Consider the following 26124-nt stretch of genomic DNA (forward strand, 5'->3'; position numbering starts at 1 on the left):
AGATGATAGATAGATAGATAGATAGATAGATAGATAGATAGATAGATAGATAGATGATACAGATATAGATAGATAGACGATAGATATGAAGAAGAAGAAGAAGAGTTTGGATTTGATATCACGCTTTATCACTACCTGAAGGAGTCTCAAAGTGGCTAACATTCTCCTTTCCTTCCCTTCCCCACAACAAACACTCTGTGAGGTGAGTGGGGCTGAGAGACTTCAAAGAAGTGTGACTGGCCCAAGGTCACCCAGCAGCTGCATGTGGAGGAGCAGAGACGCAAACCCGGTTCCCCAGATTACAAGTCTATCACTCTTAACCACTACACCACACTGGTCCCCACCTGGAATCTTATGTCCAGTTCTGGGCAGCATAGTTGTAGAAAGATATTGACAAGCTGGAAGGTGTTCAGAGAGAGACCAAGTTAATCAAGGGTCTGGAAATCAGCGTTCGAAATACACCAGGTACCAGGCACATTTTGTACCTGTGCTATCGGCCACATGCAACCAAGTGAAGATGCCCGGATGCCATGATGGCGCCTGACCTGTCCACCATCTGGAGGTGCATTCCTGGGGATCCTGGGATCTTGACCCTTTTCACACACTAGCAACACATCCTGTAGAATGCTACCCATTATATTTTAACTGCACAATTGGAATGAATTTCAGGAGCCCCAAAATGGCAACTAAGCATTCTGTTTTGGCAAATGAAACCCTGGTTTAAAGAGCCATTTGGTGCCTAGCTTATATCTCTGAGTTTCTAACACTGCTGGAAACCAAGGCCGTTGAGGAATGGTTGAGAGAGTTTAGCCTGGAGATGAGACTCAGAGTTGATTTGATAGTCATCTTCAAAAATCCACATGGAAGATGACACAAGCTTCTTTTCTGCTACTGCAGAGGGTAGGATCAAGCCAATGGATTCAAATTGCAGGAAAGGAGATTCCGACTAAACATTGGGAAGAACTTTAAGATCCAAGACCTTGTTGCCTCCTGGGCTAACATATAAGAAATGGACAAGAATGGGACCCTGTAAGAATGAAAGTTCCCACAGCTGCTTCTCTCCACAAGGTCTTCTGTGCCCCATCAAAGAGAACTTGGAAGCTGACTTGCTTCCATCTAGTGCAGTATTGCCAACACTGACTGGCAGCGACTCTCCAGCATGTCCGACAGAGGACATTCCCAGCTCCACCTGGAGATATTGGGGATTCAACCTGGGATTTTTTTGTGTGAAAAGCAATACTCTACTTCCACTGAGCTATGGTTCTTTCCTTTAAAAACAACACAAGGTTCCAGTTCTCATTGTTCTAAATAAAGGGCTGATTTAAACCAGAACATAGGAAACTGAGTGAGACCACTGGTCCATCTAGCTCCATGTTATCACTTGGGAAGACAAGCGAACTAATGCCAGTGCAATGGAAGAAGCAAAGATCACCAGTTTCAAAGCAATAATTATTCAACATCAACTTTGTTAGACTGGTCATGTTGTGCGGATGCCTGCTTATCATCTTCAAATCAACTACTCTATTCCAAACTTAAAAATGGAAAGCGTAATGTTGGTGGTCAACAAACTAGGTTTAAAGACTCTCTCAAGGCAAATCTTAAAAAATGTAGTGTAAACATCGACAACTGGGAAACACTGGCCTGTGTGTGCTCCAACTGGGGAACAGCCTTTCCCAAAGGTGTCATGGGCTTTGAAGATGCTCGAACTCATGACGAAAGGGAGAAACACGCTACGAGGAAGGCACCCTTGGCAACCCCTCACCATGATCCACTGGCAGAGGAAGAGGGTGCAGGGGGTGCGGTTCGCCCTGGGTGTCATCCCTGAGGGGGTGACATCGCCGTGCTACCCCCGTGGGAGGCGCCGACCCTGTGCTCGCTGCCACGCCCCCGTGGGACATTCGCCATGCCCCCCCGTGGGCAGCTCGCCCCACCCCCAGGTGCACAGCATGTGTGCCACTCTGGGTGCCAGAGCAGCTAACTCTGCCTCTGCCATGATCAACTCCTGCCCGGAAACCTGTCCCAACTGTGGAAGGACATGTGGATCCAGAACTGGCCTCCATAGTCACTTACGGACTCGCTGTTAAAACCGTGTTCATGGAAGACAATCTTGGCTACGAGTAATCGCCAAAAAAGACGAAGATCTGTGCAGCCTGACAGTGGTTCTCCAGGGTTTCTGACAAGGAACATTCCCATCCCTACCTGGAGATGCCACTGAGGACAGAACCTGGGACCTTCTGCATGCCAAGCAGGTGTCCTGCCACCGAGCCCTGCTGGCCTTGCTCAGATTAGCTCTGGCTTCACCTCTTAGGGCTTATCCACACTTTCCTTTCCTCTCTACTTTCCAGCCACAGCCTGCACTTGAAAGCTCTATGTCTGAGTGTGCCCCCCCCTTTTTTTTTTTTTTTTTTGCTTTCCCCACGAAAAACCACTCTTTAAATCAGAGCAGATGGCAATCCCAGTCAGGGAAGGCTCTGGAGCAAAAATGAAAAAGGGTGCTTCAAAGTGCAGGCCTGTGCCTGGAAGGAACAGGGCAAAAGGTCAGTGTGGATGAGCCCTTACACCTTACAAACCGTTGTCTAAGCACTTGCTGGGTTTCTCTTTTCTTTCTCTCGTTTCGACATTCCACCTTGGGATCGACCGATTCAGAAATATGCATCCTTGGCATGCTAGAGGAGTACAAGGCGTGCCTTTTAGGACTCGCGAGGCCAATGCAAACTCCGCCGCAGCCCTCCATCGGCAGAACAAAATGTACCGATGGTATCTTAAAGGCGAAAGTATTTGAAAAACATAACCTCTGGTCCTGCCCCTGCCAGGCAGCTCTTTCTTGCCTGGGAGGAATCTTCCTCCTTCAGCCTCCAGGAGAGCAGAGGCTTGCTGGGGGGCGGGGGCAGCTATGTTCCTGGCTTCCACTGGGCAGGAGGGAGGGTCTCTAGAGACCATGAAAGCTGCCCCCCTAACAAGTCACAGAGGATTGGAAGGTGCCCCAAAGGGGGCTCGGTCACTTGTGTCCTCCTGCAGCTTCTGAGACCTGTCATCAAACACGGGTGAAAGTAGTTGGGGGGGGGGGAATAAGTGGAGGGGGTGGGGGACCCAGTCCAGTTCTTTTTCTGTACCTTCCAACATTTCTCCAATGAAAACAGGGACATCCTAAGGAAAAGTGGGACATCCCAGGATCAAATCAGAAGCTGGGACAGCTTCTCTAAATCAGGGACATCCCTGAAAAATAGGGACATTTGCAGGGTTTGTTCTTCCTTCCTCCCCATAACTCCACCATGTCTGCTTTGTGCATCTTGTTTCATTGGCACAAAGTTGGCTTTTTATCAAGCATTCATTTGTAGGGAGGTTGCTTTTGAGTTGCCCATTTGGGGCATCTGGTTGGCCACTGTGAGAACAGGATACTGTGCTAGATGGTGGCCTGATCCAGAAGAACTCTTCTTCTGTCCTTTACACAATGTCAAGCACTTGTTAACCTACACTTTCCATTCCCTTTCCCCCTCGCCTCCCTTGCCGCAAAAAGTTTGGGATTTGGGGGATTGCGTGAGAGCACCCAACCCACTGCTTTAACTGTGCAACCTGAATTGGCTGGTCTACGATTGGCTCCCCTGGAGAACAGTCTGGAAGCAGCCTGAGGAGTCCCGTGGAAGTGTTGCTCTGGCTTATGGCACCCTAACTCCCTGGCTTTTCATTGTGAAGGCTAAAATGGCCACCACTTCACAGTGAATTGGTTTTCTGTGGCAGCCAGGCCTTGGCAGGCCATAGTCTGCTTCCCTGTACAGATGGTGGGAAAAGAGCTCATGCCCACCTGCATGAGAAAGGAGTGGCAGGAATATCTCCTGGTTTCCAGAGAGCAAATATGAATCATTCTGGCAAAATCTAAATCCAGGGTTGACCAAAACATTTGGTGCCTTGAGTGGAAGATCCACATGGCACTTGACTTCCTACTTGATGACTCCAGCAGGGGCCCCAATCCACCAGGCCTGGCACCACTGTCCGGTTTCTGTTCATTTCAATGAGGTTTACAGAGAACAAATTGCTGGTAGATTTTCCATACCCCCTGCTCCGGTTCAGACCCATCTCCATCCCTGTCAAGGACCATTTGTTTATTTAGTTATTTTTTATATACTGTGTTGTACTTCAAAGGAGACTGTAAGTGGTTTCGATCAATAAAATCAATACCAAAATATTCAATTAAAATCCCACTTTTTAAATGTACTGGTACCTTGGGTTACATACGCTTCAGGTTACATACGCTTCAGGTTACAGACTCCGCTAACCCAGAAATAGTATCTTGGGTTAAGAACTTTGCTTCAGGATGAGAACAGAAATTGTGCTCTGGCGGCGCAGCAGCAGCGGGAGGCCCCATTAGCTAAAGTGGTGCTTCAGGTTAAGAACAGTTTCAGGTTAAGAACGGACCTCTGGAACGAATTAAGTACGTAACCAGCGGTACCACTGTACAGAACAATTAGATATGATGCTCTTACAATGTAATTGTGAATATCAAGTACTGGTATCTCAGACCCTAGTATCAGCCAGTGAGGTCTTGTTGGTGGTAATGCCAATGGTGGCTGCCCAGTTGGTGTTTAATAAAATGTTCTCCCTCATTATTGACTTTCAGAAGGAATATGAAAGTATTCCTGTTTACCTAGGCATCTGATGGTGGAAGGACACTGTTCTTGGCAACCCTGAGATCCCTGAACATTTAAAACTGATTTTAAAATGTTTAAATGTAACAGCTTTAGAATGTGATTTTTTGAATATTTTTAACTGCTCTTGGAATGCTTTTTTAAAAAATATTTTGTTGTGGGTATGATCCTGCCAGGGTTTGAAATTAGCTGGGCACCAGGTGCATTTCTCACCCAAAGATTCTCCATTTGCGAGCACCTCAAAAAGTCTGGGTGCCATTTTTTTGTGCCTGGCTGACACTCAAGGATTACTGAAATTATGTGCTGTGAAGACTCAAACTATATGTTAAAGACAGACACTATAAGGAGTTTAATAATAAAGAGTAGAGTGTTTTGAAAAAGTATGGTCCCAATATTTTTATTGTAAACACCAAATTAAACATGCATTAACAATTTCTGTTAACAATATTAACAATGTGTCACTTATGTGAATTACATATTAGTTCATGCTTATGAAAATAATAAATTAAAAAGTGTTGCCTACCCCCCCCCCCAATGGCAACTAGACATTCTGTTTTGGCGCCCAGGTCCCAGGAGCCTTTTGGCTCCTAGCTATTCTATCCCAGTTTCTAACACTAGTTCCCACCCTGGGCTCCTCCAGGAGGAAGGGAAGGATATTACATAGTAAAATACATACATCAATACATAGTAAAATAATACTAATGAAACAAGTATCATTGGGGGAGCGGGCCACAATAGCAGCTAGCAGGCCTCTATCCCATGATGGGGACTGGACTGATGTCTGCTTCAAACCACAAACCGTTTTCTGTAGTGCCAGGTGGAAGATGCCAACTTTGCATTGCAAGGCAACTCTGGGTGTTGTTTTCTCAGACGGTTTTTGTTAACGGGCTCCTGTTTCCTCCAATGACAGAGCCCAAAATGACCCTCAAGAGGTACTTTGTGAAGGCTCTCCATCGCCTCCAGAAGGGTCCCGGCTACACCTACAAAGAGCTGCTGGTCTGGTACTGTGATAATACCAACACCCACGGGCCCAAGCGCATCATCCGCGAGGGACCCAAGAAGAAAGTCATCTGGTTCTTGCTGACCCTGCTCTTTGCCTCCCTGGTCTTCTGGAACTGGGGGTCCCTCATCCTAACATACCTGAGCTACGGCGTCTCTGCCTCCCTCGCCATTGGCTTCAAGACCATGACCTTCCCTGCCGTCACCATCTGCAATGCAAGCCCATACAGGTGAGCTGCTTTTTCTTCTTTCTTTTTTCTGTATTTTCTCCTTTTCTTTTTTCTTAATTGTTTTTTCTTTAATTTTCTTTTTGTAGTATGAGATTGTAAATTCTTTGTATATGTCTGTATTTTAAATTAATAACGATTTTTTTTTTTTTAGAGAGAGAGAGAGATAGTAGAGGACCCTGGACTAGATGGGTCATGGGCCTGATCCAGCAGGCTCTTCTTATGTTCTTAGATCAGTGGTCCTGCCTGGGGTGGTTTCCCATTGGGGCAGGATGCTAGACTAGACGATTCCCCCTCTGGCCTTATGCAGCTGCCAGGTCGCTCTTTTGTTTTTATGTGCTAAATCAGTTTGGATTAAGAGATGCCACTTGAACCCCAAAGGGCAGCAGTTCCTGAAGCCTACCCACATGGCTGCACCTGAGGAACCGTCCTCCCTTGGGCAGCATGGCTGTAGGATCTGCTGCTCTCACTGCTTGCAAGGGTTATCCTCTGGAATGCTGCAGAACAGACTTTCCATTCTGGGGATTCCTGTGCACAAAAACTATCTGCCTTGGACCTTTGAAGGCAAAAGTTCACGGTCAGTGTACACACCACCAGTTGGAAAGCAGTTGGCACCTGTGTGGCAAGAGCAGGGATGCCCAGGGGAAGGTGTAATGTTTTAGGGCAGCCTTTCCCCGCAACCTGGTGCCCTCCAGGAGTTTGGGGCTACAGCTCCCACCTGCCTCAGCTTGCTATGACTGTGCTGGTTGGGGCTGATGGGAGGTCTGGGTGTCTCAAGGGTCATAGGATGGAGGATGTTGGTAATTTAGCTGGAATTGGCAGCTTTTAGAGAAAGACAGAAGTGGAAAGGATTTCTCCTAAAGGGTTTGGGCATCAGAGAGGAGGAGTAGGACCCTAACTCTCAGCCAGCCACTTCCTAAGTTCCAGGAAAAATTATCCGCAGGATCAACTTGCTGGTGGAAATATCACTCTCTAATCTAGCCTTCCCTCCCTGCCACTTTATCCCTGACCTGTGGGTGGAATTTCTGCAGTAGTTCCCACTAGTGGGGAGCAGGTGTGGGAGGAATTGGCATTCAAAGGTGAACAGGCTAGATTTCCCAACAGTGTGCAGGCTGAAACACAGCCACCCCTTGAAATTCATGTTTCTCCCCATTTGAAATTTAGTTCTGCGGCCAAATAATGTGCACAAAAGAGCACAGACAAGGATAAAGTATGTGAATAAATGCAATTCATACAGTGAAAACTACATATAAATAATAAGTTGTTATTATTATTATTGTTGTTGTTGTTATACCAGAATGCATTATGGGAAACGGCGTTGCAAAAATGTCCCTATGAGAAGAAATTTGCACCACGATAGTGTTGCATTTTCATGACATTCACAGGCGAATGGGGAGAACTGAACTTAAGGTTGGTTGCTTTCCAGATATTCCAAAGCAAAGCCCTACTTGCAGGAGTTGGACAACCTCATTGATGCTGCCCTTGAACGAATCCTGCAGCCTCCCAACGAGAACATGACTGTGTCTAGCCCAACAAACTCTAGCCAGGATCTGAACATGCAGCTGTGGAACCAGATCCCCCTGATGCTCATTGATGAAAGCAACAAGACTCATCCAGTCATCTATGACATCCTCGGAAACCACTCCTCTTTTGCAAACCTAGATGGCAAGAACTGCAAGCTAGCCTTAAAGCTGGTAAGGGGAGGGGGCCCCATGGGACCCGATGGAGGTGGTGGTGGGGAAACCAGTAGGTGCGGAGGGGAGGGGCACCACCAAGTCATCCTTCTCTGCCCCAGGTAAAAGAGGGGGAACACTGGGAACATGTCACTGTATGACAGAGAAATTCTGCCTGCAATGCATAGTTGAATAATGGAATTCCCTCCCACAGGAGGCAGTGATGACCACCAACTTGGACGGCTTTAAAAGAGGGCTGCACAAATTCATAGAGGAAGCTAATAGCCATGATGGATAAGCTCTGCCTCTATATTCTATATATGGCAGTGCCTCTGAATATCAGTTGCTAGAAGCCAAGGGAACCGAGTGTTGCTTGTGTGCTTAGTTCCTGCTTGCAGGTTTCCCACGAGCCACAGTGGTTGGCCACTGTGAGAACAGGATGCTGGACTTTGGCCTGATCCAGCCAGCTCTTCTTATGTCCTTATGAACCCTGGATGTCTGAAACTGGAGGCAAAGGAGAAGAAGCTCTAGCCTTCCCCACAGCTGTTTTTGGCCCTCTTTGTTGCACCTCCATTCGAAGGGGTGGATCCGTCATCTCAACCAGTCAGGTGCCTCTGATAAAGCCACAAGCAGGCAGCAGAGGGGAGCTAAAAAAATCAGGCAATCCCTGCAGTGCTGGATCAGGCCAAAGGGGGGTCAAACAGAAGCTGCAACAGGAAGAACCCACAAGCAGGCCCTGAGGGCAACAGCAGCCCTCTCCTCACCTGCAGTTCCCAGGTGCAGCATGACCCATAGCCATTGCTAGCTGACTCCTCCATTCATTCATTTGAAACCTCATTAGAACCCAGGAAGCTGGACCGCTGGTCCATTTAGCTCAGCATCGTCTGCACTGACTGGCAGCAATGGCTCCCCAGAGTTCCAGGCAAGACACCTAGACCTACCTGGAGATGATGTCAGAGTCTGAACCTGGGACCTTCTTATGCCAAGCAGGTGGTGTGCCCCTGACACAGGTCCCTTCCCCTGTGACTCCAGCTGCCCCTGAACATGGAGGTTCCATTTAGTGACCTTGGCTAGACCTCTTCTGCACAAATGTGCCTCCTTTTGCTTCTCTCCCTCACTGCTCTCTAATTCTGCTCAAAGTGCACCAATAACGGCACCAGTTGCACCTACCGGAACTTCACCAGCGCGGCCCAGGCAGTGACCGAGTGGTACGTCTTGCAGTCCACCAGCATCTTGTCCCAGAAGACAGAGAGAGAGAGGATTGATATGGGCTACAAGGCAGAGGAAATGATCCTGGCCTGTCTGTTTGGAGCAGAGCCTTGCAATTACAAGTAGGTATCCGGGGGGATCTTGCCGAGTTTTTGTTTAACTGAAAGAGCATCTTTGGCAACATAAACTCTCATTCACACACACACACACACACACACACACACACACACACACACACATATTTAAATTTTCTGATTTACATTTCAAAATATTCATTTAAACAACCCTAAATCAATGACTTCCCTTCTTCTTTTTCTATGGTTCATATTGCATACCATAAAAGGTAAAGGTAAAGGGACCCCTGACCATTAGGTCCAGTTGTGGCCGACTCTGGGGTTGCGGCGCTCATCTCGCTTTATTGGCCGAGGGAGCCGGCGTACAGCTTCCGGGTCATGTGGCCAGCATGACTAAGCCGCTTCTGGCAAACCAGAGCAGCACAGGGAAACACCATTTACCTTCCCGCTGGAGCAGTACCTATTTATCTACTTGCACTTTGACGTGCTTTCGAACTGCTAGGTTGGCAGGAGCAGGGACCGAGCAACGGGAGCTCACCCTGTCGCGGGGATTCGGACCGCCGACCTTCTGATCAGCAAATCCTAGGCTCTGTGGTTTAACCTACAGCGCCACCTGCATCCCCATTGCATACCATACATCCCTGCATATTTTACATGCACTAAACCATTCAGTAATCCATTGTTAAATCCATCAAAACTTATTTTCACTGTTGAATTTATCTTAATGCTACCAGCATTTTCAAATTAACACAATTTCCACCCATATATTCAGTAAACATTTTCCAGTCTTCTTTGAAAGTACATTCTTCTTGTTCTCTTATTCTATATGTTAAATCTGCAAGCTGCACATATTCCATCAATTTAAGCTGGCAACATAAACTCTTGAACAGGGTAAACGAAGGAGGAGGCTGGTCTCTAGTGCATGCGGCCAAAGTCTTCCTATAGAAGGGCTGGGGGACAGGGTTGGGCCGCTGGGCCACATCCACACCCGCTGTGAGCCAAGTTTGACATCAGGTGACCGGTTCCCCAACACACACACCTCTATGATGCCGAACAGCAACTGCTGGGGTTCCAACTGGTCACAGCAAATTGTGTCCCTCTGTGCAGGGCAAATGGATCCCCGTTTATTGAGATTTGCCTGATTCTGAGCTTGAGCAGACTGGTGGAGAGAGCTGCATGGAAAATCTGATGCACAGCAGGGAAGGAGTTACCCTGAGCCCAGCAGAAGAGCCCAGCTGCTGGATCAGACCAATGAGGCCCGGCCTGGTCCAGCATTCTCCTAGCAAGCAGCACCTGGGAGCAACAGCTCTCCCCACCTGTGATTCTCAACACGTGATACTCAGAGGCATATTGCCTCCAACAGTGGAGGCAGAACAAACCCATCATGGCCGGTAGCCATTGATAGCTGTGTCTCCTCCATGAATTTGTATCACCAGATCTGCAGTACAAGATGACATGTGCAAGCTATGAAATGTGTGTAAGGTCTGCAGGGAACTATAAATAATTTCCATTCCTTCCTTGGCTCAAATTGCACCCAAAATCCAAGGATGGAACTGCACAGTTGATCTACAGCAGACTCCACCAGTCTAGGGCCTTCCAGCTGATGTGGACTATAGCTCCCATCAGCCCCTGCCAGTGCACCTGGGAGTTGTAGTGCAAAACAGCTGGAGGGTACCCGGCTGGCAAAGGCTAGAGCCGTTTCCTAGTTCAGAGGAGATGGCTGGGGGTGTGTGCGGAGGGTGGATTTAAGGAGCTGTCCCATCCTGCTCCACCCCACTCCCACTGCCGCCTTAGTGCTTCTTACTGGCACCAATAGCCTGATTTGATTTAATTAAATTTCTAGCCCAGTCTCAAGGTTTCGGGCGGATTACTGTCTGAAAAATTACATCCAGTGTACTGGAATCAGATTTTAATAGACCTAAAATCCTAGACCCTCAGAAGCTTAGAGGCCAGAACAAATAAGACCAGTTTGCAGAATCACTGAAAAGAATGCAAGTCTTGGTCAGCTTCCAATGGACAATCTGCCGCCGCCGCCACCTCTGCTCCCACCTTGAAATGGATACAACTTTTGGCCCAATATTTCAGCTGCTGCATGAGTCCCATCCAGCAGGAGAAGCAAAACTCTCTTTTTGTTGGATTGGCTAATGGTAAAAATGCTTGGCGTGTGACCTTTCAGATTACACAGAAGCCTTTTTCAGACACAGATGCTCATTGCCAGAGGAATCATAATAAAATTTAAGAGCGATGTTCCATGTCCAGGCTGATGTCAACCTGGTAATGTTGCATGGTAATGGGAAGGATTTCTGCTTTTGTATACAAGTACTAAGAATTAATCAGCAATCTGGTCTTGCTTGGGACACTGAAGAAGGCTTCTGTGTAGCTGCAAAGTTTGCTCACTGCCTGCATCTGAAAGATGAGGAATGGCTTGGCTTGCTCTGTAGATGGAGGGTTTTCTTTCCCTGCTGCTGAGTCACCCGTGTCCAGTACATTGCGGCTAATTATCAATCAGCAAACACTTGGGGCTATTTAATTAAACCAGGAACAGATTGGTTAACAGATTGGTTATCAGAGCCCCAGGCTAGGCAGGCTGACCTGGGCTTGCAGTCAGGCTCACCTGGCCACTGGCCAGACCTCTGGAACTCACAGAAGCTCAGGACTCATTTCCTCTCTCCCTTAGCTGAAATAAGAAGGGCCTCCTACTGGCTCCCAGCACATCTGCTGGCCAGCACTGTGCTCTGCCCACATTGGCTGTGACTGCAGCTCCTGTCACCTAAGAGCAACGCAAGGAGGATCACAGCCTCCTCAGCCCCGACTCTGTTGCACACATATCTCCTACAAAGGCAGTTCAAAGAAGCCTCAAAACTGCTCTCTCTGCCTTCCCCTTCGCCCCACAAGCTTTGGGGCAATGGAGTAGACATTCTCCTGATGTGCAATGGCAGATTTGGCCAATGCCCCATCTAGTCCAGCCTCCTGTTCTCACAGTGCTCAACTGTGTGCTGTGTGAAGAACTTATCTGTCCAGAATCTTCCAACATTCCACTTCAATGAATTCTGCTGTTAGGAGAGAGGGAGAAAACTTTGTGGGCAGATCCTGTTTTGGAGTCAGACTTCCACAGGGACAATTCTAGAACTGGAGGGGTCTTTGTAGAAGAAGAGGAGGAGGAGGAGGAGGAGTTTGGATTTGATATCCCACTTTATCACTACCCAAAGGAGTCTCAAAGCGGCTAACATTCTCCTTTCCCTTCCTCCTCCACAACAAATACCCTGTGAGGTGAGTGTGGCTGAGAGACTTCAGAGAAGTGTGACTGGCCCAAGGTCACCCAGGAGCTGCATGTGGAGAGGCGGGGACGCGAACCCGGTTCACCAGATTACGAGTCCACCCCACCCTGCTCAGCTGATGCTGCAAATGCAGAACAAGAACTTCCCCGAACCCTGGCTCTCTGGCCTGGGCTTGTGGAGTTCCAGCAAGGGAGAGTCCATGCTCCATCTCAGTTCTTTCTCAGGTCAGGGTCAAATTGCTCTTTTCATCCTCCAGACGACCTCTTGACTTTATTTGCTTGCGCAAAGCTGGCACAGTGGTTGGACTCAGCCCAGTCTTTACTGTGTGTTCCCTCTAATTTGTTTATGGGGCGGTTACACAACAAAACAAATCCTTAATCCTGGTTTGCAGGCTTCCATCAATCACCCCACACTTTTCAATGTATTTACCCACCATTTAAATAGCTGCAAAAAGTCCTCTTTTCTCTTTTTTTAAAGTGGACGTTGCGCCAGGGAGGCAGAGCACTCAGATCCGCCTTAATAGCACCAACCTAAAGCTCTTGTCTGCTCTTGAATCCCTCCTGCAAAATAGCGACACAGCCTAGAGGCCCCCGATGCATCTTCTGCTGCCCTTCTGAGATCTATCCTGTAACTCAAGCCCACTTTATTTTGCCCAAAGGGCACATTTCCCCCCTCTTCCATGGGACAGGTATCCCTACCTCCTGCTCCCCAGCCTCCCACAATCTCCTTCTTTGGTGGTTTCTAAGCAGAGCTTGGATGGCCATCTGTCAAGGATTCTTTAGCTGCGATTCCTACTTCACAGGGGGTTGGACTAGATGACCTTTGGGGGTCCTTTCCAACCATCCTATGATTCTATTCAATATGCTCCAGTTCCTTCAACCTTCCCTCACAGGACTGGTTTTCCATCTTCACTGCGCTTCTCTAAAGCTCTTGCGGTTTGTTGGCGTCCTTCAAGCGTGGTGTCCAGCACTGGACCCAGGAGTCCAGATGAGGCTGCTCTATTGTAGAACAAGAGCTGAACTCTCTTCCCTTGACTTGGAAGCCATCTTTCCATGGAGGCAGCCTTAAGGGGCCTTGGCCTTTCCTCCAGGGCTGACCCCACCCTGCTGCTTCCCGTCATTCTAGCTGAGAATGACGTTCTCTTTGGAGTGACGTCTGGGATTTCGCTGAGAGCCACCCCCTCACCCCCCTTCCAAGTGCCAAAAGCCAAATGTCACCCGACTGGCGCATCCCTGACTTTCCTTCTGCTCTATTTGGCTCTTCGCTCTCTTGTTTGCAATTTGCTTTTTTATCCCAAGGCCTGTCTGTCACCAGACCTCTCGGGTTCTGTTTGTGAGGACCAGAAATCAGGTGAGCAAATAAGTTTTGCCTGACGACATGCACCTGACCTTCAATGCAGGCCCTGCTCCTTTTGTTGTCAAGAAAGGAGAAAGAAAACCCCTTTGGCCAAAGGCCATCAAGATAGCAGTTGACATATCTTTTTAGCCCTTTAGGATGTTTTGATGGGGCAGGTGTTGCTTGTAGCTCAGGGAGCTTGGTGGGAGAGGGTGGGGTTGCCTTCTGCTGCAGTTTGTGGTTTGGGTCTTTGGCTCGGGCATTTTTGAGAGCTCCCCCCTCCCTCCTCAACTGGTGCCTTGATAATATGATGCAGAGTGAGGTGGTGGCTGCTGCCTCTAATCATTCACAACCAGCCTTTTTGGCATCGATAAATACAGACTATCAATTTGGGCCCAGAATGCTGCAGGGGACAGAGGAATTAGCAGTGATTGATTGATTGATTGATTGATTGATTGATTGATTGCATTTATGCCCCACCTTCTTTCCTCCAAAGAGCTCAAGGTGGCATACATAGTTCCAGTGCTTTTATTCTGGCGGGATGCAGGGGTATGCATACCCCTAAACATTTTGTGAATCTTTGTACTTTTATCCATTTACTGTATTTATTTTTCCCAATTCGAACTATAAAATGGTGGTTTTCTTGAGACAAAATGAGAGTACTGTACCCCTAAACATTTTTTTTAGAAAAAGGCACTGCATAGTTCTCTTCCCCCACATTTTATCCTCGCAACAACCCTATGAGATAGGTCAGGCTGAGAGGCAGTGACTGGCCCAAGGTCACCTAGTGAGCTTCATGGCTGAGTGGGGATTTGAATAAACACACAATTAATTGTGACTGTTTTAAACTGTATTGGGTTATTATCTCCCTTACTGGGTCATGCAAACCACTATTTTGAATAATGCTTTATTTGGGGTGGAGGGGACCGGAGAGGAGTTTAGGGAACCAAGGGGGTGAGACCCCCCCCCCAAAAAAATGTTTGGAGACCACTGGTGTATTAGAGGGTCCCTCCCCAGAAGGTTTTTGTTTTGTTTTGTTTTTTTGCAAGCCAAGTGAACTGCTCCCTTCCCAAATGTGCGCCCCTCTCCCCCTTTCTCACCTGGGCTTCCTTCTGCAGGAACTTCACCCACCTCTACCACCCGGACCACGGCAACTGCTACATCTTCAACTGGGGCGTGGAGAAGAAGCCACTCATCTCTTCCAATCCTGGCGCAGAGTTTGGTAGGTAGCACAGAAGAGGCAAAGGAGCAGCCCTGACATCTGGCTTTGCTTTCCCCCTCCAAATCTGAATGCCCTTGCAGGTTTCTCTGGGTAGCAAGGAGGGGGGCCCTCTGGAGTCTTAGGGTGCCATCGTGAAAAGGGGCCTGATTCCCAGGCCTCCAGGTGGAGGGAGTGATGGGGAAAGCACGTGCTGTTTAGATGGGCGTTCCTAATCCGTTCTAGGCGGCTTCCAACAAAATATTAAAATACAGTGATGCATCAAACATTAAATAATAATAATAATAATAATAATAATAATAATAATAATTTATTATTTGTACCCCGCCCATCTGGCTGGGTTTCCCCAGCCACTCTGGGCGGCTTCCATAAAAACCAAAAATACACTAAAATATCACAGATTAAAAACTTCCCTGAACAGGGCTGCCTTAAGATGTCTTCTGAATGTCAGGTAGTTATTTATCGCTTTGACATCTGATGGGAGGGCTTTCCACAGGGCAGGCGCCACGACCGAGAAGGCCCTCTGCCTGGTTCCCTGTAGCTTTGCTTCTCGCAATGAAGGAACCGCCAGAAGGCCCTCGGCGCTGGACCTCAGCGTCCGGGCAGAACGATGGGGGTGGAGCTTCCCTAAAGCTTCCCTAAAGAGGGCTGCCTTCAGATGTCTTCTAAAAGTCTGGTAGTTGTTGTTCTCTTTGACATCTGGTGGGAGGGCGTTCCACAGGGCGGGTGCCACTACCGAGAAGGCCCTCTGCCTGGTTCCCTGTAACTTTCCCAGCCCTGTGACCTTTTCACTGGAGATGCCTGGCAGAGGTTTGAACTAATGCTCTGCCCCGAAGCCATGCAGTCCTGCAAAGCCTGTGCATGGCAGGCAACCAGCCACCCCAACAGCAGGGCCGGCTTAAGACATTTTGTCCCTGGAGGCAGAAGAGCCAAGGGAGTCTTCCCTCCCAGCATGAAAGCATGTCCATGTTATTTTGCCACCTGAGGCCCTGATGGCTCTCTTTTTTTCCTGCCTGAGTCAGCCACCTCCCTCTGCCTAATGGCAGAGCCGGCTTTGCTCCCCAGACTAGAAGATACCACAGAGTCCTCCCTAGGCCAGGCCAGACAGAGCCAAGCCCTCTCTTCTCCTCTCCAAAGGTGCCTGTTGCAGCTAGAATGAGGCTCAGGTGGGGACTTTGTGTCTCTCTTTGTGCCCACCCCCCACTGCCGATTCCAGCTCCCGCGCTGCTTGCTGGGGGCCACAGGCTGACGATTGGTCTTTGCTCCCTTTGCCCAGGGCTGAAGCTGATCCTGGACATCAGCCAAGACGACTACATCCCCTACCTCACCTCGACGGCCGGGGCCTGGCTGATGCTGCATGAGCAGAAGACCTTCCCTTTCCTGAAGGATCAGGGCATCTATGCCATGTCTGGGACAGAGACCTCCATTGGCGTCTTGGTGGTAGGTGCCTGGCATGTCCCGACTGTTCACAGAACTTGGGGCGGGGATGGGAGTGGCTGAGACTCTCTTGGGTCCAGCCAACTTGGGTCCAGCCAGTAGGGAGGTGGGACTCTGCGTTGTTGTTGTTTAGTCGTTTAGTCGTGTCCGACTCTTCGTGACCCCATGGACCAGAGCACGCCAGGCACTTCTGTCCTCCACTGCCTCCCGCAGTTTGGTCAAACTCATGCTGGTACCTTCGAGAACACCATCCAACCATCTCGTCCTCTGTCATCCCCTTCTCCTTGTGCCCTCAATCTTTCCCAACTTCAGGGTCTTTTCCAGGGAGTCTTCTCTTCTCATGAGGTGCCCAAAGTATTGGAGCCTCAGCTTCACGATCTGTCCTTCCAGTGAGCACTCAGGGCTGATTTCCTTAAGAATAGAGAGGTTTGATCTTCTTGCAGTCCATGGGACTCTCAAGAGTCTCCTCCAGCACCATAATTCAAAAGCATCAATTCTTCGGCGATCAGCCTTCTTTATGCTCCAGCTTTCACTTCCATACATCACTACTGGGAAAACCATAGCTTTTACTATATGGACCTTTGTTGGCAAGGTGATGTCTCTGCTTTTTAAGATGACAGGACTCTGCTTTAGGAAGACTCAAACGCCAAGCCTTCCTTGGCCGAAACTCCTCCCCACCCTGAAGCCAAACTTTATCCAGCAAGACAGAAAATCAGGGTGCCTGTTTCAGTACACCTAAAATCCAGTTTCACCAAGAGTCAGGGCAAGAGGGAGTGTCCTTCCTTCTTGCTGTCCTGCAATACCAGTTCCTGGCAACCACCGGCAGGTGCAGAAGGTGCTTGTGTTCAGGTCCTGCTGAATACCAGTTTCTGGGAATCCCAGGTGAGCTGAATGCTGTCGCTTGCACAGGAGGCTGGATTAGATGGTCCTCTTTGGCCTAGTCCGGCACGCAGGCTTTTCTGATGTTCCTACTTTGCTTGCAAGGCTGCGTACACATGCTCCTGTTTATTCTGCATCAAGTGTGCTCCCACAACTGGTTTGGGAAGAGGCGTACACGTGACATTAGCCAATCCATACCTATCCTGCCGTTTCCTATGAAATTCTGCGTTATGGTGCACTTCCCCACAAAACCAGCTTTGATCTTAATTGAAAAAAGTACGACCTCGCTGTGTTTTCAGCCCAGGGAAGTGTACACAGCCTAAGACTTCAGGAAAACATACAGATGTTTCTGGTGTCTTCTTGACGCAACAAAACAGAGACTTTTGCATGCAGGGAGCAAAGTCCCCTTCCTCTCTTCATTTCAGGGCAGTGTCACTGCCTTTCAGGGACCTGGTGCTTCTTTTATGGGGTGGCAGGAGAACTGAGAACAAGAAGCAACTGTTTGGGGATCCCGCCTGCCCTTAAGATTTCTTCCTTCCTTCCTTTCTTTCTTTCTTTCTTTCTTTCTTTCTTTCTAGGATGAACTTGTGCGGATGGGAGCTCCTTACAGCGACTGCACAGTGAACGGGTCAGACATCCCTATAAAGAATCTGTATCAAGACTATCCTACTTACCAGGTAATGATTTCTCCACTTCACTCCAATTGTTAATTTAGTATTAATTTATCATCGTCATCCTCAAGCCCTCCACCCTAAGGTCCCAGAGTGGGTTGCAACAATTAAAACACAGTTTAAAACAGTGGTTCCCAATGTGTGCTACCCCCTGCGGGGCTGCAGGATTACCTAAAGGGCTGCTCAGAGGCAAGGGGGCAGGGTGGGGTGCTGGAGGTGTGAATGACTATCAGACTCTGAAAAGCTAGTATCACAGGATCAAGTCTGTCAGTTTTGTTAATGAAGCTAAATATTTTAAACTTGATTTTGAATAAATTGGCAGTTAATGGTGACTGTTTTGAATTGTGTTGGGTTATTGTCTTCCTTACTGGGTCCTGCAAACTGCTATTCTGAATAATGCTTTTTATAGGGTAGATAACACTGGGGATGAGTTTATGGAACCAAGGGGGCAGTAGCCCAAATGATCTGGGAACCACTGGTCTAAAACAACTCAGAGAAGGGAAACAGCTTTCAGTGCCTGCTCTCTTGATTTTAAGTCACCCTGAGATCGGATGTCTTTCTCTGGGCAGTTGGTTCCAACGAACAAATGGGAGTGTCCTTGAGCATGTGCAGAGTGCATTTCCCTCTTCCCTCTGTCTGTGTGTTGTGTGTTGTGGGGCAGTTTTGCCTCCTGGCCAGAGTAGCTCCCAAGCATGCAGGGTGGTTTTGTTTGTTTGTTTGGAAGTAACCCATAGCTGTGATTCCCGCATTGCAGTGGTTGGAATAAATGCCCTTCCAACTTTACAATTCTGTGTTTCCCCTGATGAGCAGAGGTTGCCTCTGCAGAGCAGAGCGGGTGGCTTGAGTGGTGGGGACTCTCCTTTGCTGGAGGCCTCTGCTTCTGCCACGCATATTGCTGCTGCTGCTGCTGCTTTCTGCACAGCAAGTCGAAGGGCAAGTTTCCCAGCATTCCTCCCCTCTTGCACAAAATCCCAACAACTGTAAACTGAAAAGCCAAAGTTTGTTTCAGCCAAGGGGCAGGAGGCTGGAGAGGGAGCAGCCGGCTGCCTCCTCCTTTCCCAAGTCCCTAAGTACGTCTCCGCTGCTCTAAATGTGTCTCCAAGAAGGAAAGGCTGGCGGTCGCCTCCTTCCTTCGACTCCTGCTCATGTAAACTGTTTTCATGTAAACAATGGCAGACAAGCCCTCCAAACATGGAAGGCGCAAGGTGTTTGGTTTCTTCCATAGCCAAAGGCAACTTGCCTTACTCTGCCTTGGCCGCTCTGCTTCCTGGGAGGGGAAATCACCACTCATGTTGTAAAGGACGTCAACAGGTTTAAAAGCCCAGTAAAGTCTATAGTGGAAGAACGGCTGGTAAATAATACCTATCTGATGTGTGCCAAGAGGTGAGAACTTCAGTAGCGCAGATCAACTATTAACTAGGAACATAGGAAGTAAATGCTCTACTACCACTGAGCGATGGTCCTTCCCTTAAAAACAACACAAGGTTCCAGTCCTCTTTGTTTCTGAATCAAGGGCTGATTTAAACCGGGACATAGGAAGACACCTGGTCCATCTAGCTCAGTATTGTCTACACTGACGGGCAGAAGATCTCCAGTGCTTCAGGCAGGAGGACATTCCTAATCCTATCTGAAGATGGCATTTGGGATTGAACTGGATGTTCTGCCATTGAGTTAAGCTGCCCTCTGGATGTTTTGCATTACAACCCTTCTCATCCGCCCCAGCCACCAGTGGCTATGTTTCCATACAGCCAGCTGTGGCTGATGTCCAAAACATCTGGGCAACACCAGGCTGCAAAAGGATGGACTAGGAAATGTAGGGACATTATAAAATCTTGGGGGAACTTCAGTCCCAAACCCAATATGCACTTTTTTGCCCATTCCAGGCTTAGGATGAGTCAGGTTTTTAGACTGAAGGGAGCCTCCTAGTCTGCAGAAGAAGCTCTCTTGCCAAGATGAGGGAGTAGGGAGCTGGGTCACAACAACTTCTAAGTCCTGTGATGGGATGTTGGGTAGATTCAGATAAATGGAGTTTCCCCAGTGCTTGGGGGCAAGGTTGGTTGGGCTTTTTCCCTGATCCCTCCACTTGGAATTGAGTGGAATCAGCTTATCTGGTTGTCGGTCAGGGATTCTTGAGCATTGCAGGGGGTTGGAGAGAGAGAGATAAAACTTTATTCGCATTAGCCAATGGCCATAGCAACAGTAAAACATTACAGTATACGTAGAAAAGGAAATTTGATATAAAAGCACAATTTAAAGTCCTGAATCAGCAGTCAGTTAGTGGACCTTATTCTGATTGCCCCTGCTATGAACCTAGCAACCTTTGCTGTTATCTGCTCATTTTGATCTGATAGAAGAAAGGACATTGTGCCAGTGGTTGAGCGCCCTGGGATGGTTAGTACGAGTAGGGTGGTGATCTTGTTCCTCAGGTCTTTGTAGAGAGTATAGGACAGGACAGGGGGTTGGACTAGAAGACCCTTGGAGTCCCTTTCAGCTCTGTAATTCTACAATCCTAGGATCTGGTCTCAGCAGGAGGAGATACGGTGGAAACCTAACTCACCTAGGTTGCCCTCTTCCTCAGGAACAGGTAGCTGGGGCAAGGGGCAAGGAGGATTTCCTGACCCAACAAATCCAGAAAGGTTTTACTTCTCCCCTCCTCCTCCTCCTCCCTACAGGAGGAAACAGTGCCGACTGAGCCCTGCTCCAACTGCACTATGGAAGACCGCAAGGGGAGCTCCACAGGAGGGGTCTACAGGACAACCTACTCCATCCAGGTAAGTAATACAGACCGTGTTCTGTTCCCCCTCAACCATCCAGTCAAGCAAGTTTGTCCCAAGTTGTGTCTCCTTAGCAACTTTTGATGCAGTTTCAAGAAGGTCCGATAGTGGTGGGTTGCTGAGGTCATGGTTGGACCTGACCCAAGGTTTTATTTACCTGTTGCATCACTCTAAGCCACTCCTGGCTAGAAATACAGGTGATGTCCTTTCTCAGTTGGTCTCCCTCCTCACATGGGCGATGGAGGCTGAGAGAGAGACTTAACCCAAGGTCCCCTCTTGGAGGGATAGCTCAATCGGTAGAGCATAAGGCTCTTAATCTGAGGGTTGTGGGTTCGAGCCCAACGTTGGGCAAAGGATTTCTGCATTGCAGGGGGATTGGACCAGATGACCCTCATGGTCCCTTCCAACTCTACCATTCTGTGATTCCAAGTCCTCTTGGGAACTCGCTGGCTCTAAGCAGAGTCCTCTCTTCCTCCAGGCTTGCCTACGTTCCTGCTTCCAAGCTTGGATGGTGAAGGACTGCAACTGCTGCCACTACTCCTTCCCTAGGGTCCAAGGGAAGCCTTACTGCAACAATCAGGAGTTTCCAGACTGGGGTGAGAATGGACACAGAAAGGACGCGGGGGGTGCTCCCCTTCTTGGGGAAAGTGTGTTTGCCCTGCAAACACTGCCCAAGCAGTCCAGCTTCCTTGTTTAGTTACAGCTATTTGGTTTATTTAGTGGGTGTTGGATATTGTGTGTGTTCCACCTGTGTAAAGGGGTCATTGACCATGATGGATTAGTCAAGCAAGGAAGGCACACTGGGAGCCTGGGCAATGCTTTGAAAGGGCCAGGAATTAAAACTCATGCATCTGTTTTTGTTTTGAATGTCTTTCCATCGTTTGGTGTGTGTTTTAAAAAGCGAAGTGTCAAAGCTTGCAATTTTATTTTTATTTTTTTATATAATATTTATTAATAGTTTTTTTAAAAAAATATAACATAATAAACGAAACATACAAAAAACATCACATTTCATAACATATTTTCTTATCCTTTTTGGACTTCCTCACATCTCCCTCTCCTACATTCCAAAATATAAAAATTAATTCAGCCATTTATCACCTTGTCCCCACCTTATCTAATTTTCCAATGTTATATCTTAAATTTTAGATATATTCATTTGACTTTTTAAAACTTTTTAGTTTAGCCTAATCATTATCTAAAAATTGATTTTTTCCTAAATTTAGCTTATCTTCATAGTTCAGTTTATCTAATTCAATGGTGCCAAGTTGTTTGTGATCAAGCATCCTCCTTAACATTCATACAGTTTACAATATTTTTGCAAATAGTCCTTAAATTTCTTCTAATCTTCTTCCACCGTCTCCTCTCCCAGGTCTCGAATTCTGCCAGTCATCTCGGCCAGTTCCATATAGTCCATCAGTTGCATCTGCCATTCTTCCAGTGTGGGTAGATGTTGGGTTTTCCAATGCTTAGCGATGAGTATCCTTGCTGCCGTTGTTGCATACAGGAAAAAAGTTCTGTCCTTCTTTATCACCCTCTGGCCGACAATACCCAAAAGGAAGGCCTCTGGTTTCTTAGGGAAGGTATACTTGAATACCTTTTTCAGCTCATTATATATCATTTCCCAGAAGGCCTTAACCCTAGGGCAAGTCCACCAGAGGTGAAAGAACGTTCCTTCACTTTCCCTGCATTTCCAACACTTATTATCAGACAAGTGGTATATTTTTGCAAGTTTGACTGGGGTCATGTACCATCTATATATCATTTTCATTACATTTTCTTTCAAAGCATTACATGCAGTGAAATTCAGCCCAATGGTCCATAACTTTTCCCAGTCCTCAAACATAATATTATACCCAATGTCCTGTGCCCACTTTATCATAGCCGATTTAACCATTTCATCTTGTGTGTTCCATTTTAACAACAAGTTATACATTCTTGAGAGTACCTTAGTCTTAGGCTCTAACAATTCCGTTTCTAACTTCGATTTTTCCACCTGGAATCCTAACTTTTTATCAAGTTTAAAAACTTCTTTAATCTGAGCATAATGTAACCAATCTCGCACTTTGTCTTTCATTTTCTCCTGACTCTGCAATTTCCAAATATCTCCATCTTTTTCTAATATTTCCCAATACTTCGGCCATTTGGCCTCCATATTGAGTCTTTTCCGGGCCTTAGCTTCCAATGGTGAAAGCCACCTTGGAGTTTTGTTTTCCAATAAGTCTTTGTATTTTGTCCAGACATTAAACACTGCTTTTCTGACAATATGGTTCTTGAAATTCTTATTGATCTTAACCTTGTCATACCATAAATATGCATGCCAACCAAACGCATTGTCAAAACCTTCCAGATCTAGTACGTCAGTGTCTTCGAGAAGCAGCCAATCTTTCAACCAGCAAAAAGCTGCTGATTCATAGTACAGCCTTAAGTCTGGCAGGGCAAAGCCCCCTCTTTCTTTCGCATCAGTTAATATCTTAAACTTAATTCTGGGCTTTTTGCCCTGCCAGACAAATTTAGAAATATCTCTCTGCCACTTCCAAAGCTTGCAATTTTAGATTCAACTTGTGAAGATAATCTGTTTTGTTTTATTTCATAGAGTCTTTATACACCACTTAATCATAAAAACACAACCCACCTCAAAGTGGTCTAAACAAAAAAAGCATTAAAAGTGTAAATCAACAACAATAATTTAAATGTTTGAAAAGTTTAAATAACAATATATTGAAGACAGTTTTAAACAATTATGTTTTCAGCAGGTGTGCAGTGAAGGTGCCTGACTCATATCAATAGGCAGGGAGTTACAAAGTGTTGCCACACCATAAGGTCAAGTTCTTATGAATGTGGGACGGGTTGCCAGAGCAGTGTGGACCTTCAGTTCCGCTCTGGACAACAGCAGCTTGATTTGGGGTGAGCGCAGTGCCGGATTTACGTATAAGCTAAACAAGCTATAGCTTAGGGGCCCCACTCTCTTGGGGGCCCCCACAAAATTTAAAGGAAAAAAAACCTGGATGTACATTTCCAAAATATAAGATAAACAAATAAAATAAAGCCTACATACAGCAACAGTGTTTCTAAATGGCTTTAGATGCCTATTAGGTCCATAAATTACCATATAGCATATATTCAACACAAAAAAACAGGGACAATTTGTTGTTGACAAAGGACAGCTGGACCCATTACCATCAGTAGCTTAGGGCCTCATCAGACCTAAATCCGGCCCTGGGTGAGGGAAGCAGGCATCACAGGAACAATCCTCCCCCCTTTGGCCCTTCCATGAGCTTTTAAGCCCCGCAAATTCAGCAGGGAGAAAACAACTCCACTCAAGTTCCTGAAAGCAAAGACTGTGCTTTGTTTGAACTCCGCAGCATATTGCTTCTCTGAGCTGCGCAACCAACTGGAGATCCGCCAGACCTGCATCGAGTCTTGCAAGGAGACCTGCAAGTAAGTACAGGCGGCGTCCCACAAAGTTCCCGAGACACAGAAGTCCTGCTCTCCGTCTTGCACTGACCCCTGGGCCTCTCCAGTGGGGCAGCTGGAATAACCCAGCTGAGCTTTGCTGTGCAAAGAGACGGGGAAGGGGGGGACAGGGAATGACAACTCTCTCTCCTTCCTTTTTCGACAGCAACACCCAGTACAAGATGACTATCTCCATGGCTGACTGGCCTTCTGAAGCTTCTGAGGTGGGTCTCCCGGAGATGCTTTCGGGGAAATCTTTTGTCTTCTGGATGTTCTGAAGATCTACCCACATGGAGTTGGGTAGATGCTAAGGTGGTTGGGGCTTTTAAAGCAGCTCAGTCCCAGATTCGGGTGCGTAAGATTAAATTTATTTAAAAAACACAAAGAGAAGTGGCTCGATTTAAAAGGGATGAAATTCATCCAATAGGGAATATTAAAAATAAAAAATAAGCTCCTGTTTTGAGAACATAATAGCCTGCTGGATCAGGTCAAAGGGGTCCCCTCTAGTTCAGCTCCCTGCTTTCACAGTGACTAACCAGATGCCCCATTGAGAAGCCTGCAAGCATTCTCCCCTCGTGTAGGTTTCCAGCAACTGGCATTCAGTAGCATTGCTGCCTTCATCCATGGAGGTAGAGCATAGCCATTGTGGCAAATAGCCATTGATAGCCCTCTTCTCCATGAATTTGTTTAATCTTCTTTTAAAGTCATCTAGGTTGGTGAATATGACTGCCTCCTGTGGGAGGGAGTTCCATAGTTTAACTGCGTGAAGAAGTACTTTCTTTTATTTGCCCTGAATGGATAAGAGTGCTTTATGCTTCTAAAAATGTACCCACGTCAGAAAGGCAATCAATTAATTCATTTACATTTATTCATTTGCAAGGCACCTGACGTTGCATGTACAAGTAAGGAAAAGGGGGGGGGGGAACGTCCTGCACACAGATGGCAGTCAGAGCATCCCTCCTTCCAGAAACCTTATTTTGTTTCTTCTTTCTAGAACTGGATATTCCATATTTTATCCTATGAAAGAAATAAGTCACGCGATATCACTGTGGACAGGTGAGTAAAAGCCAGCTGCTCCATGATCCACAAGGAGTGGATGGGGAGACACAAGGAGGAGGGCTGGGGGGGGGGGTTAGACAGGGAGATGCAGAAGAAGGGAAGGTAAAGGTCAAGGGACCCCTGACCATTAGGTCCAGTCGTGGCCGACTCTGGGGTTGCGGTGCTCATCTCACTTTATTGGCAGAGGGAGCCGGCGTACAGCTTCCATGTCATGTGGCCAGCATGACTAAGCCACTTCTGGCGAACCAGAGCAGCGCACGGAAACACCGTTTACCTTCCTGCCGGAGCAGTACCTATTTATCTACTTGCACTTTGACGTGCTTTCGAACGGCTAGGTTGGCAGGAGCGGGGACCGAGCAATGGGAGCTCACCCCGTCACGGGGATTCGAACCGCTGACCTTCTGATTGGCAAGCCCTAGGCTCTGTGGTTTAACCCACAGTGCCACCCACGTCAGAAGAAGGGAAGGCAGCTAATTAAGCTGGCAGCCTGGGGCTTGAGTGACAGTGTGGTGCAGTGGTTAGAGTGCCAGACGAGGACCTGGGAGACCTGGGTTTGGATCCCCACTCATCCCTGCATGGAGCGATCTTAGGGCAGCTGCTGCCTCTCAGTGGAACCTACCTCACAGGGTTGTTGCAGGGATTCAGTGAGAAGGGGGAAAGAAGCATGTACACCACCTTGAACCCCTTGGAGAAAAGGGTGGGCTATGAATGCAGTAAAAATCAATGTGTGGTAGAGGCAAGGTTGGCTCCAGGGCTTGGAGGGGCCTGAGGCAAGAACTCATCCAGCCCTTGCCCCGCTCCCTGGCTGCTCTTCATCCCTGCCATCTAACTGCTTGCCAGGCAGAGAGCAAGCAGGGATCCATCAGGCTGTGGCCTCTCCTCACCACCTCCAGGATCAAGCAAATAGGGAGGAGGGGAAGGGAGCCCTCAGCAGATTCCCAACCACACCAAGCCATAGAGCCGAGGTATGTGGGATGAAGGCTCCTTCTCCAGGGAAGTTTTTGTGATGCTCAGTTGCTGAGGGCCAAGCCCAGGGTGCTGTGCTCTCCCTGCTCCCGTCAGGCCTTCTTGGGATAGTTGCTGCTCCTTTTGCATGGCTCCTCTTTTTTGCGTCTGCTCTGGCCACAAAGCACAGGCGAGAACCACCAAAGCCCCCTCTGGCTTCTGAGACTCGCCCAGCCTAGCTGCTCT

At 47.7% G+C, this 26124-nt stretch overlaps 1 protein-coding gene across 1 annotated transcript in view; it reads left to right on the plus strand.

Moving 5' to 3' along the window:
• Nucleotides 1–26124, plus strand: part of SCNN1B (sodium channel epithelial 1 subunit beta) — a 39095-nt gene that overhangs the window by 9464 nt on the left and 3507 nt on the right. Inside the window, exons 3-13 of the mRNA XM_079952771.1 lie at nt 5554–5872; nt 7296–7563; nt 8683–8873; nt 14557–14660; nt 15934–16097; nt 17552–17650; nt 20317–20415; nt 20897–21014; nt 23784–23859; nt 24041–24098; nt 24869–24930. Coding sequence (XP_079808897.1) covers nt 5554–5872; nt 7296–7563; nt 8683–8873; nt 14557–14660; nt 15934–16097; nt 17552–17650; nt 20317–20415; nt 20897–21014; nt 23784–23859; nt 24041–24098; nt 24869–24930 — 1558 coding nt within the window. The remainder of the gene's footprint in view (nt 1–5553; nt 5873–7295; nt 7564–8682; nt 8874–14556; nt 14661–15933; nt 16098–17551; nt 17651–20316; nt 20416–20896; nt 21015–23783; nt 23860–24040; nt 24099–24868; nt 24931–26124) is intronic.

This window comes from Podarcis cretensis (assembly GCF_951804945.1).
Source record: "Podarcis cretensis genome assembly, chromosome: 14".
Classification (NCBI taxonomy): domain Eukaryota; kingdom Metazoa; phylum Chordata; class Lepidosauria; order Squamata; family Lacertidae; genus Podarcis; species Podarcis cretensis.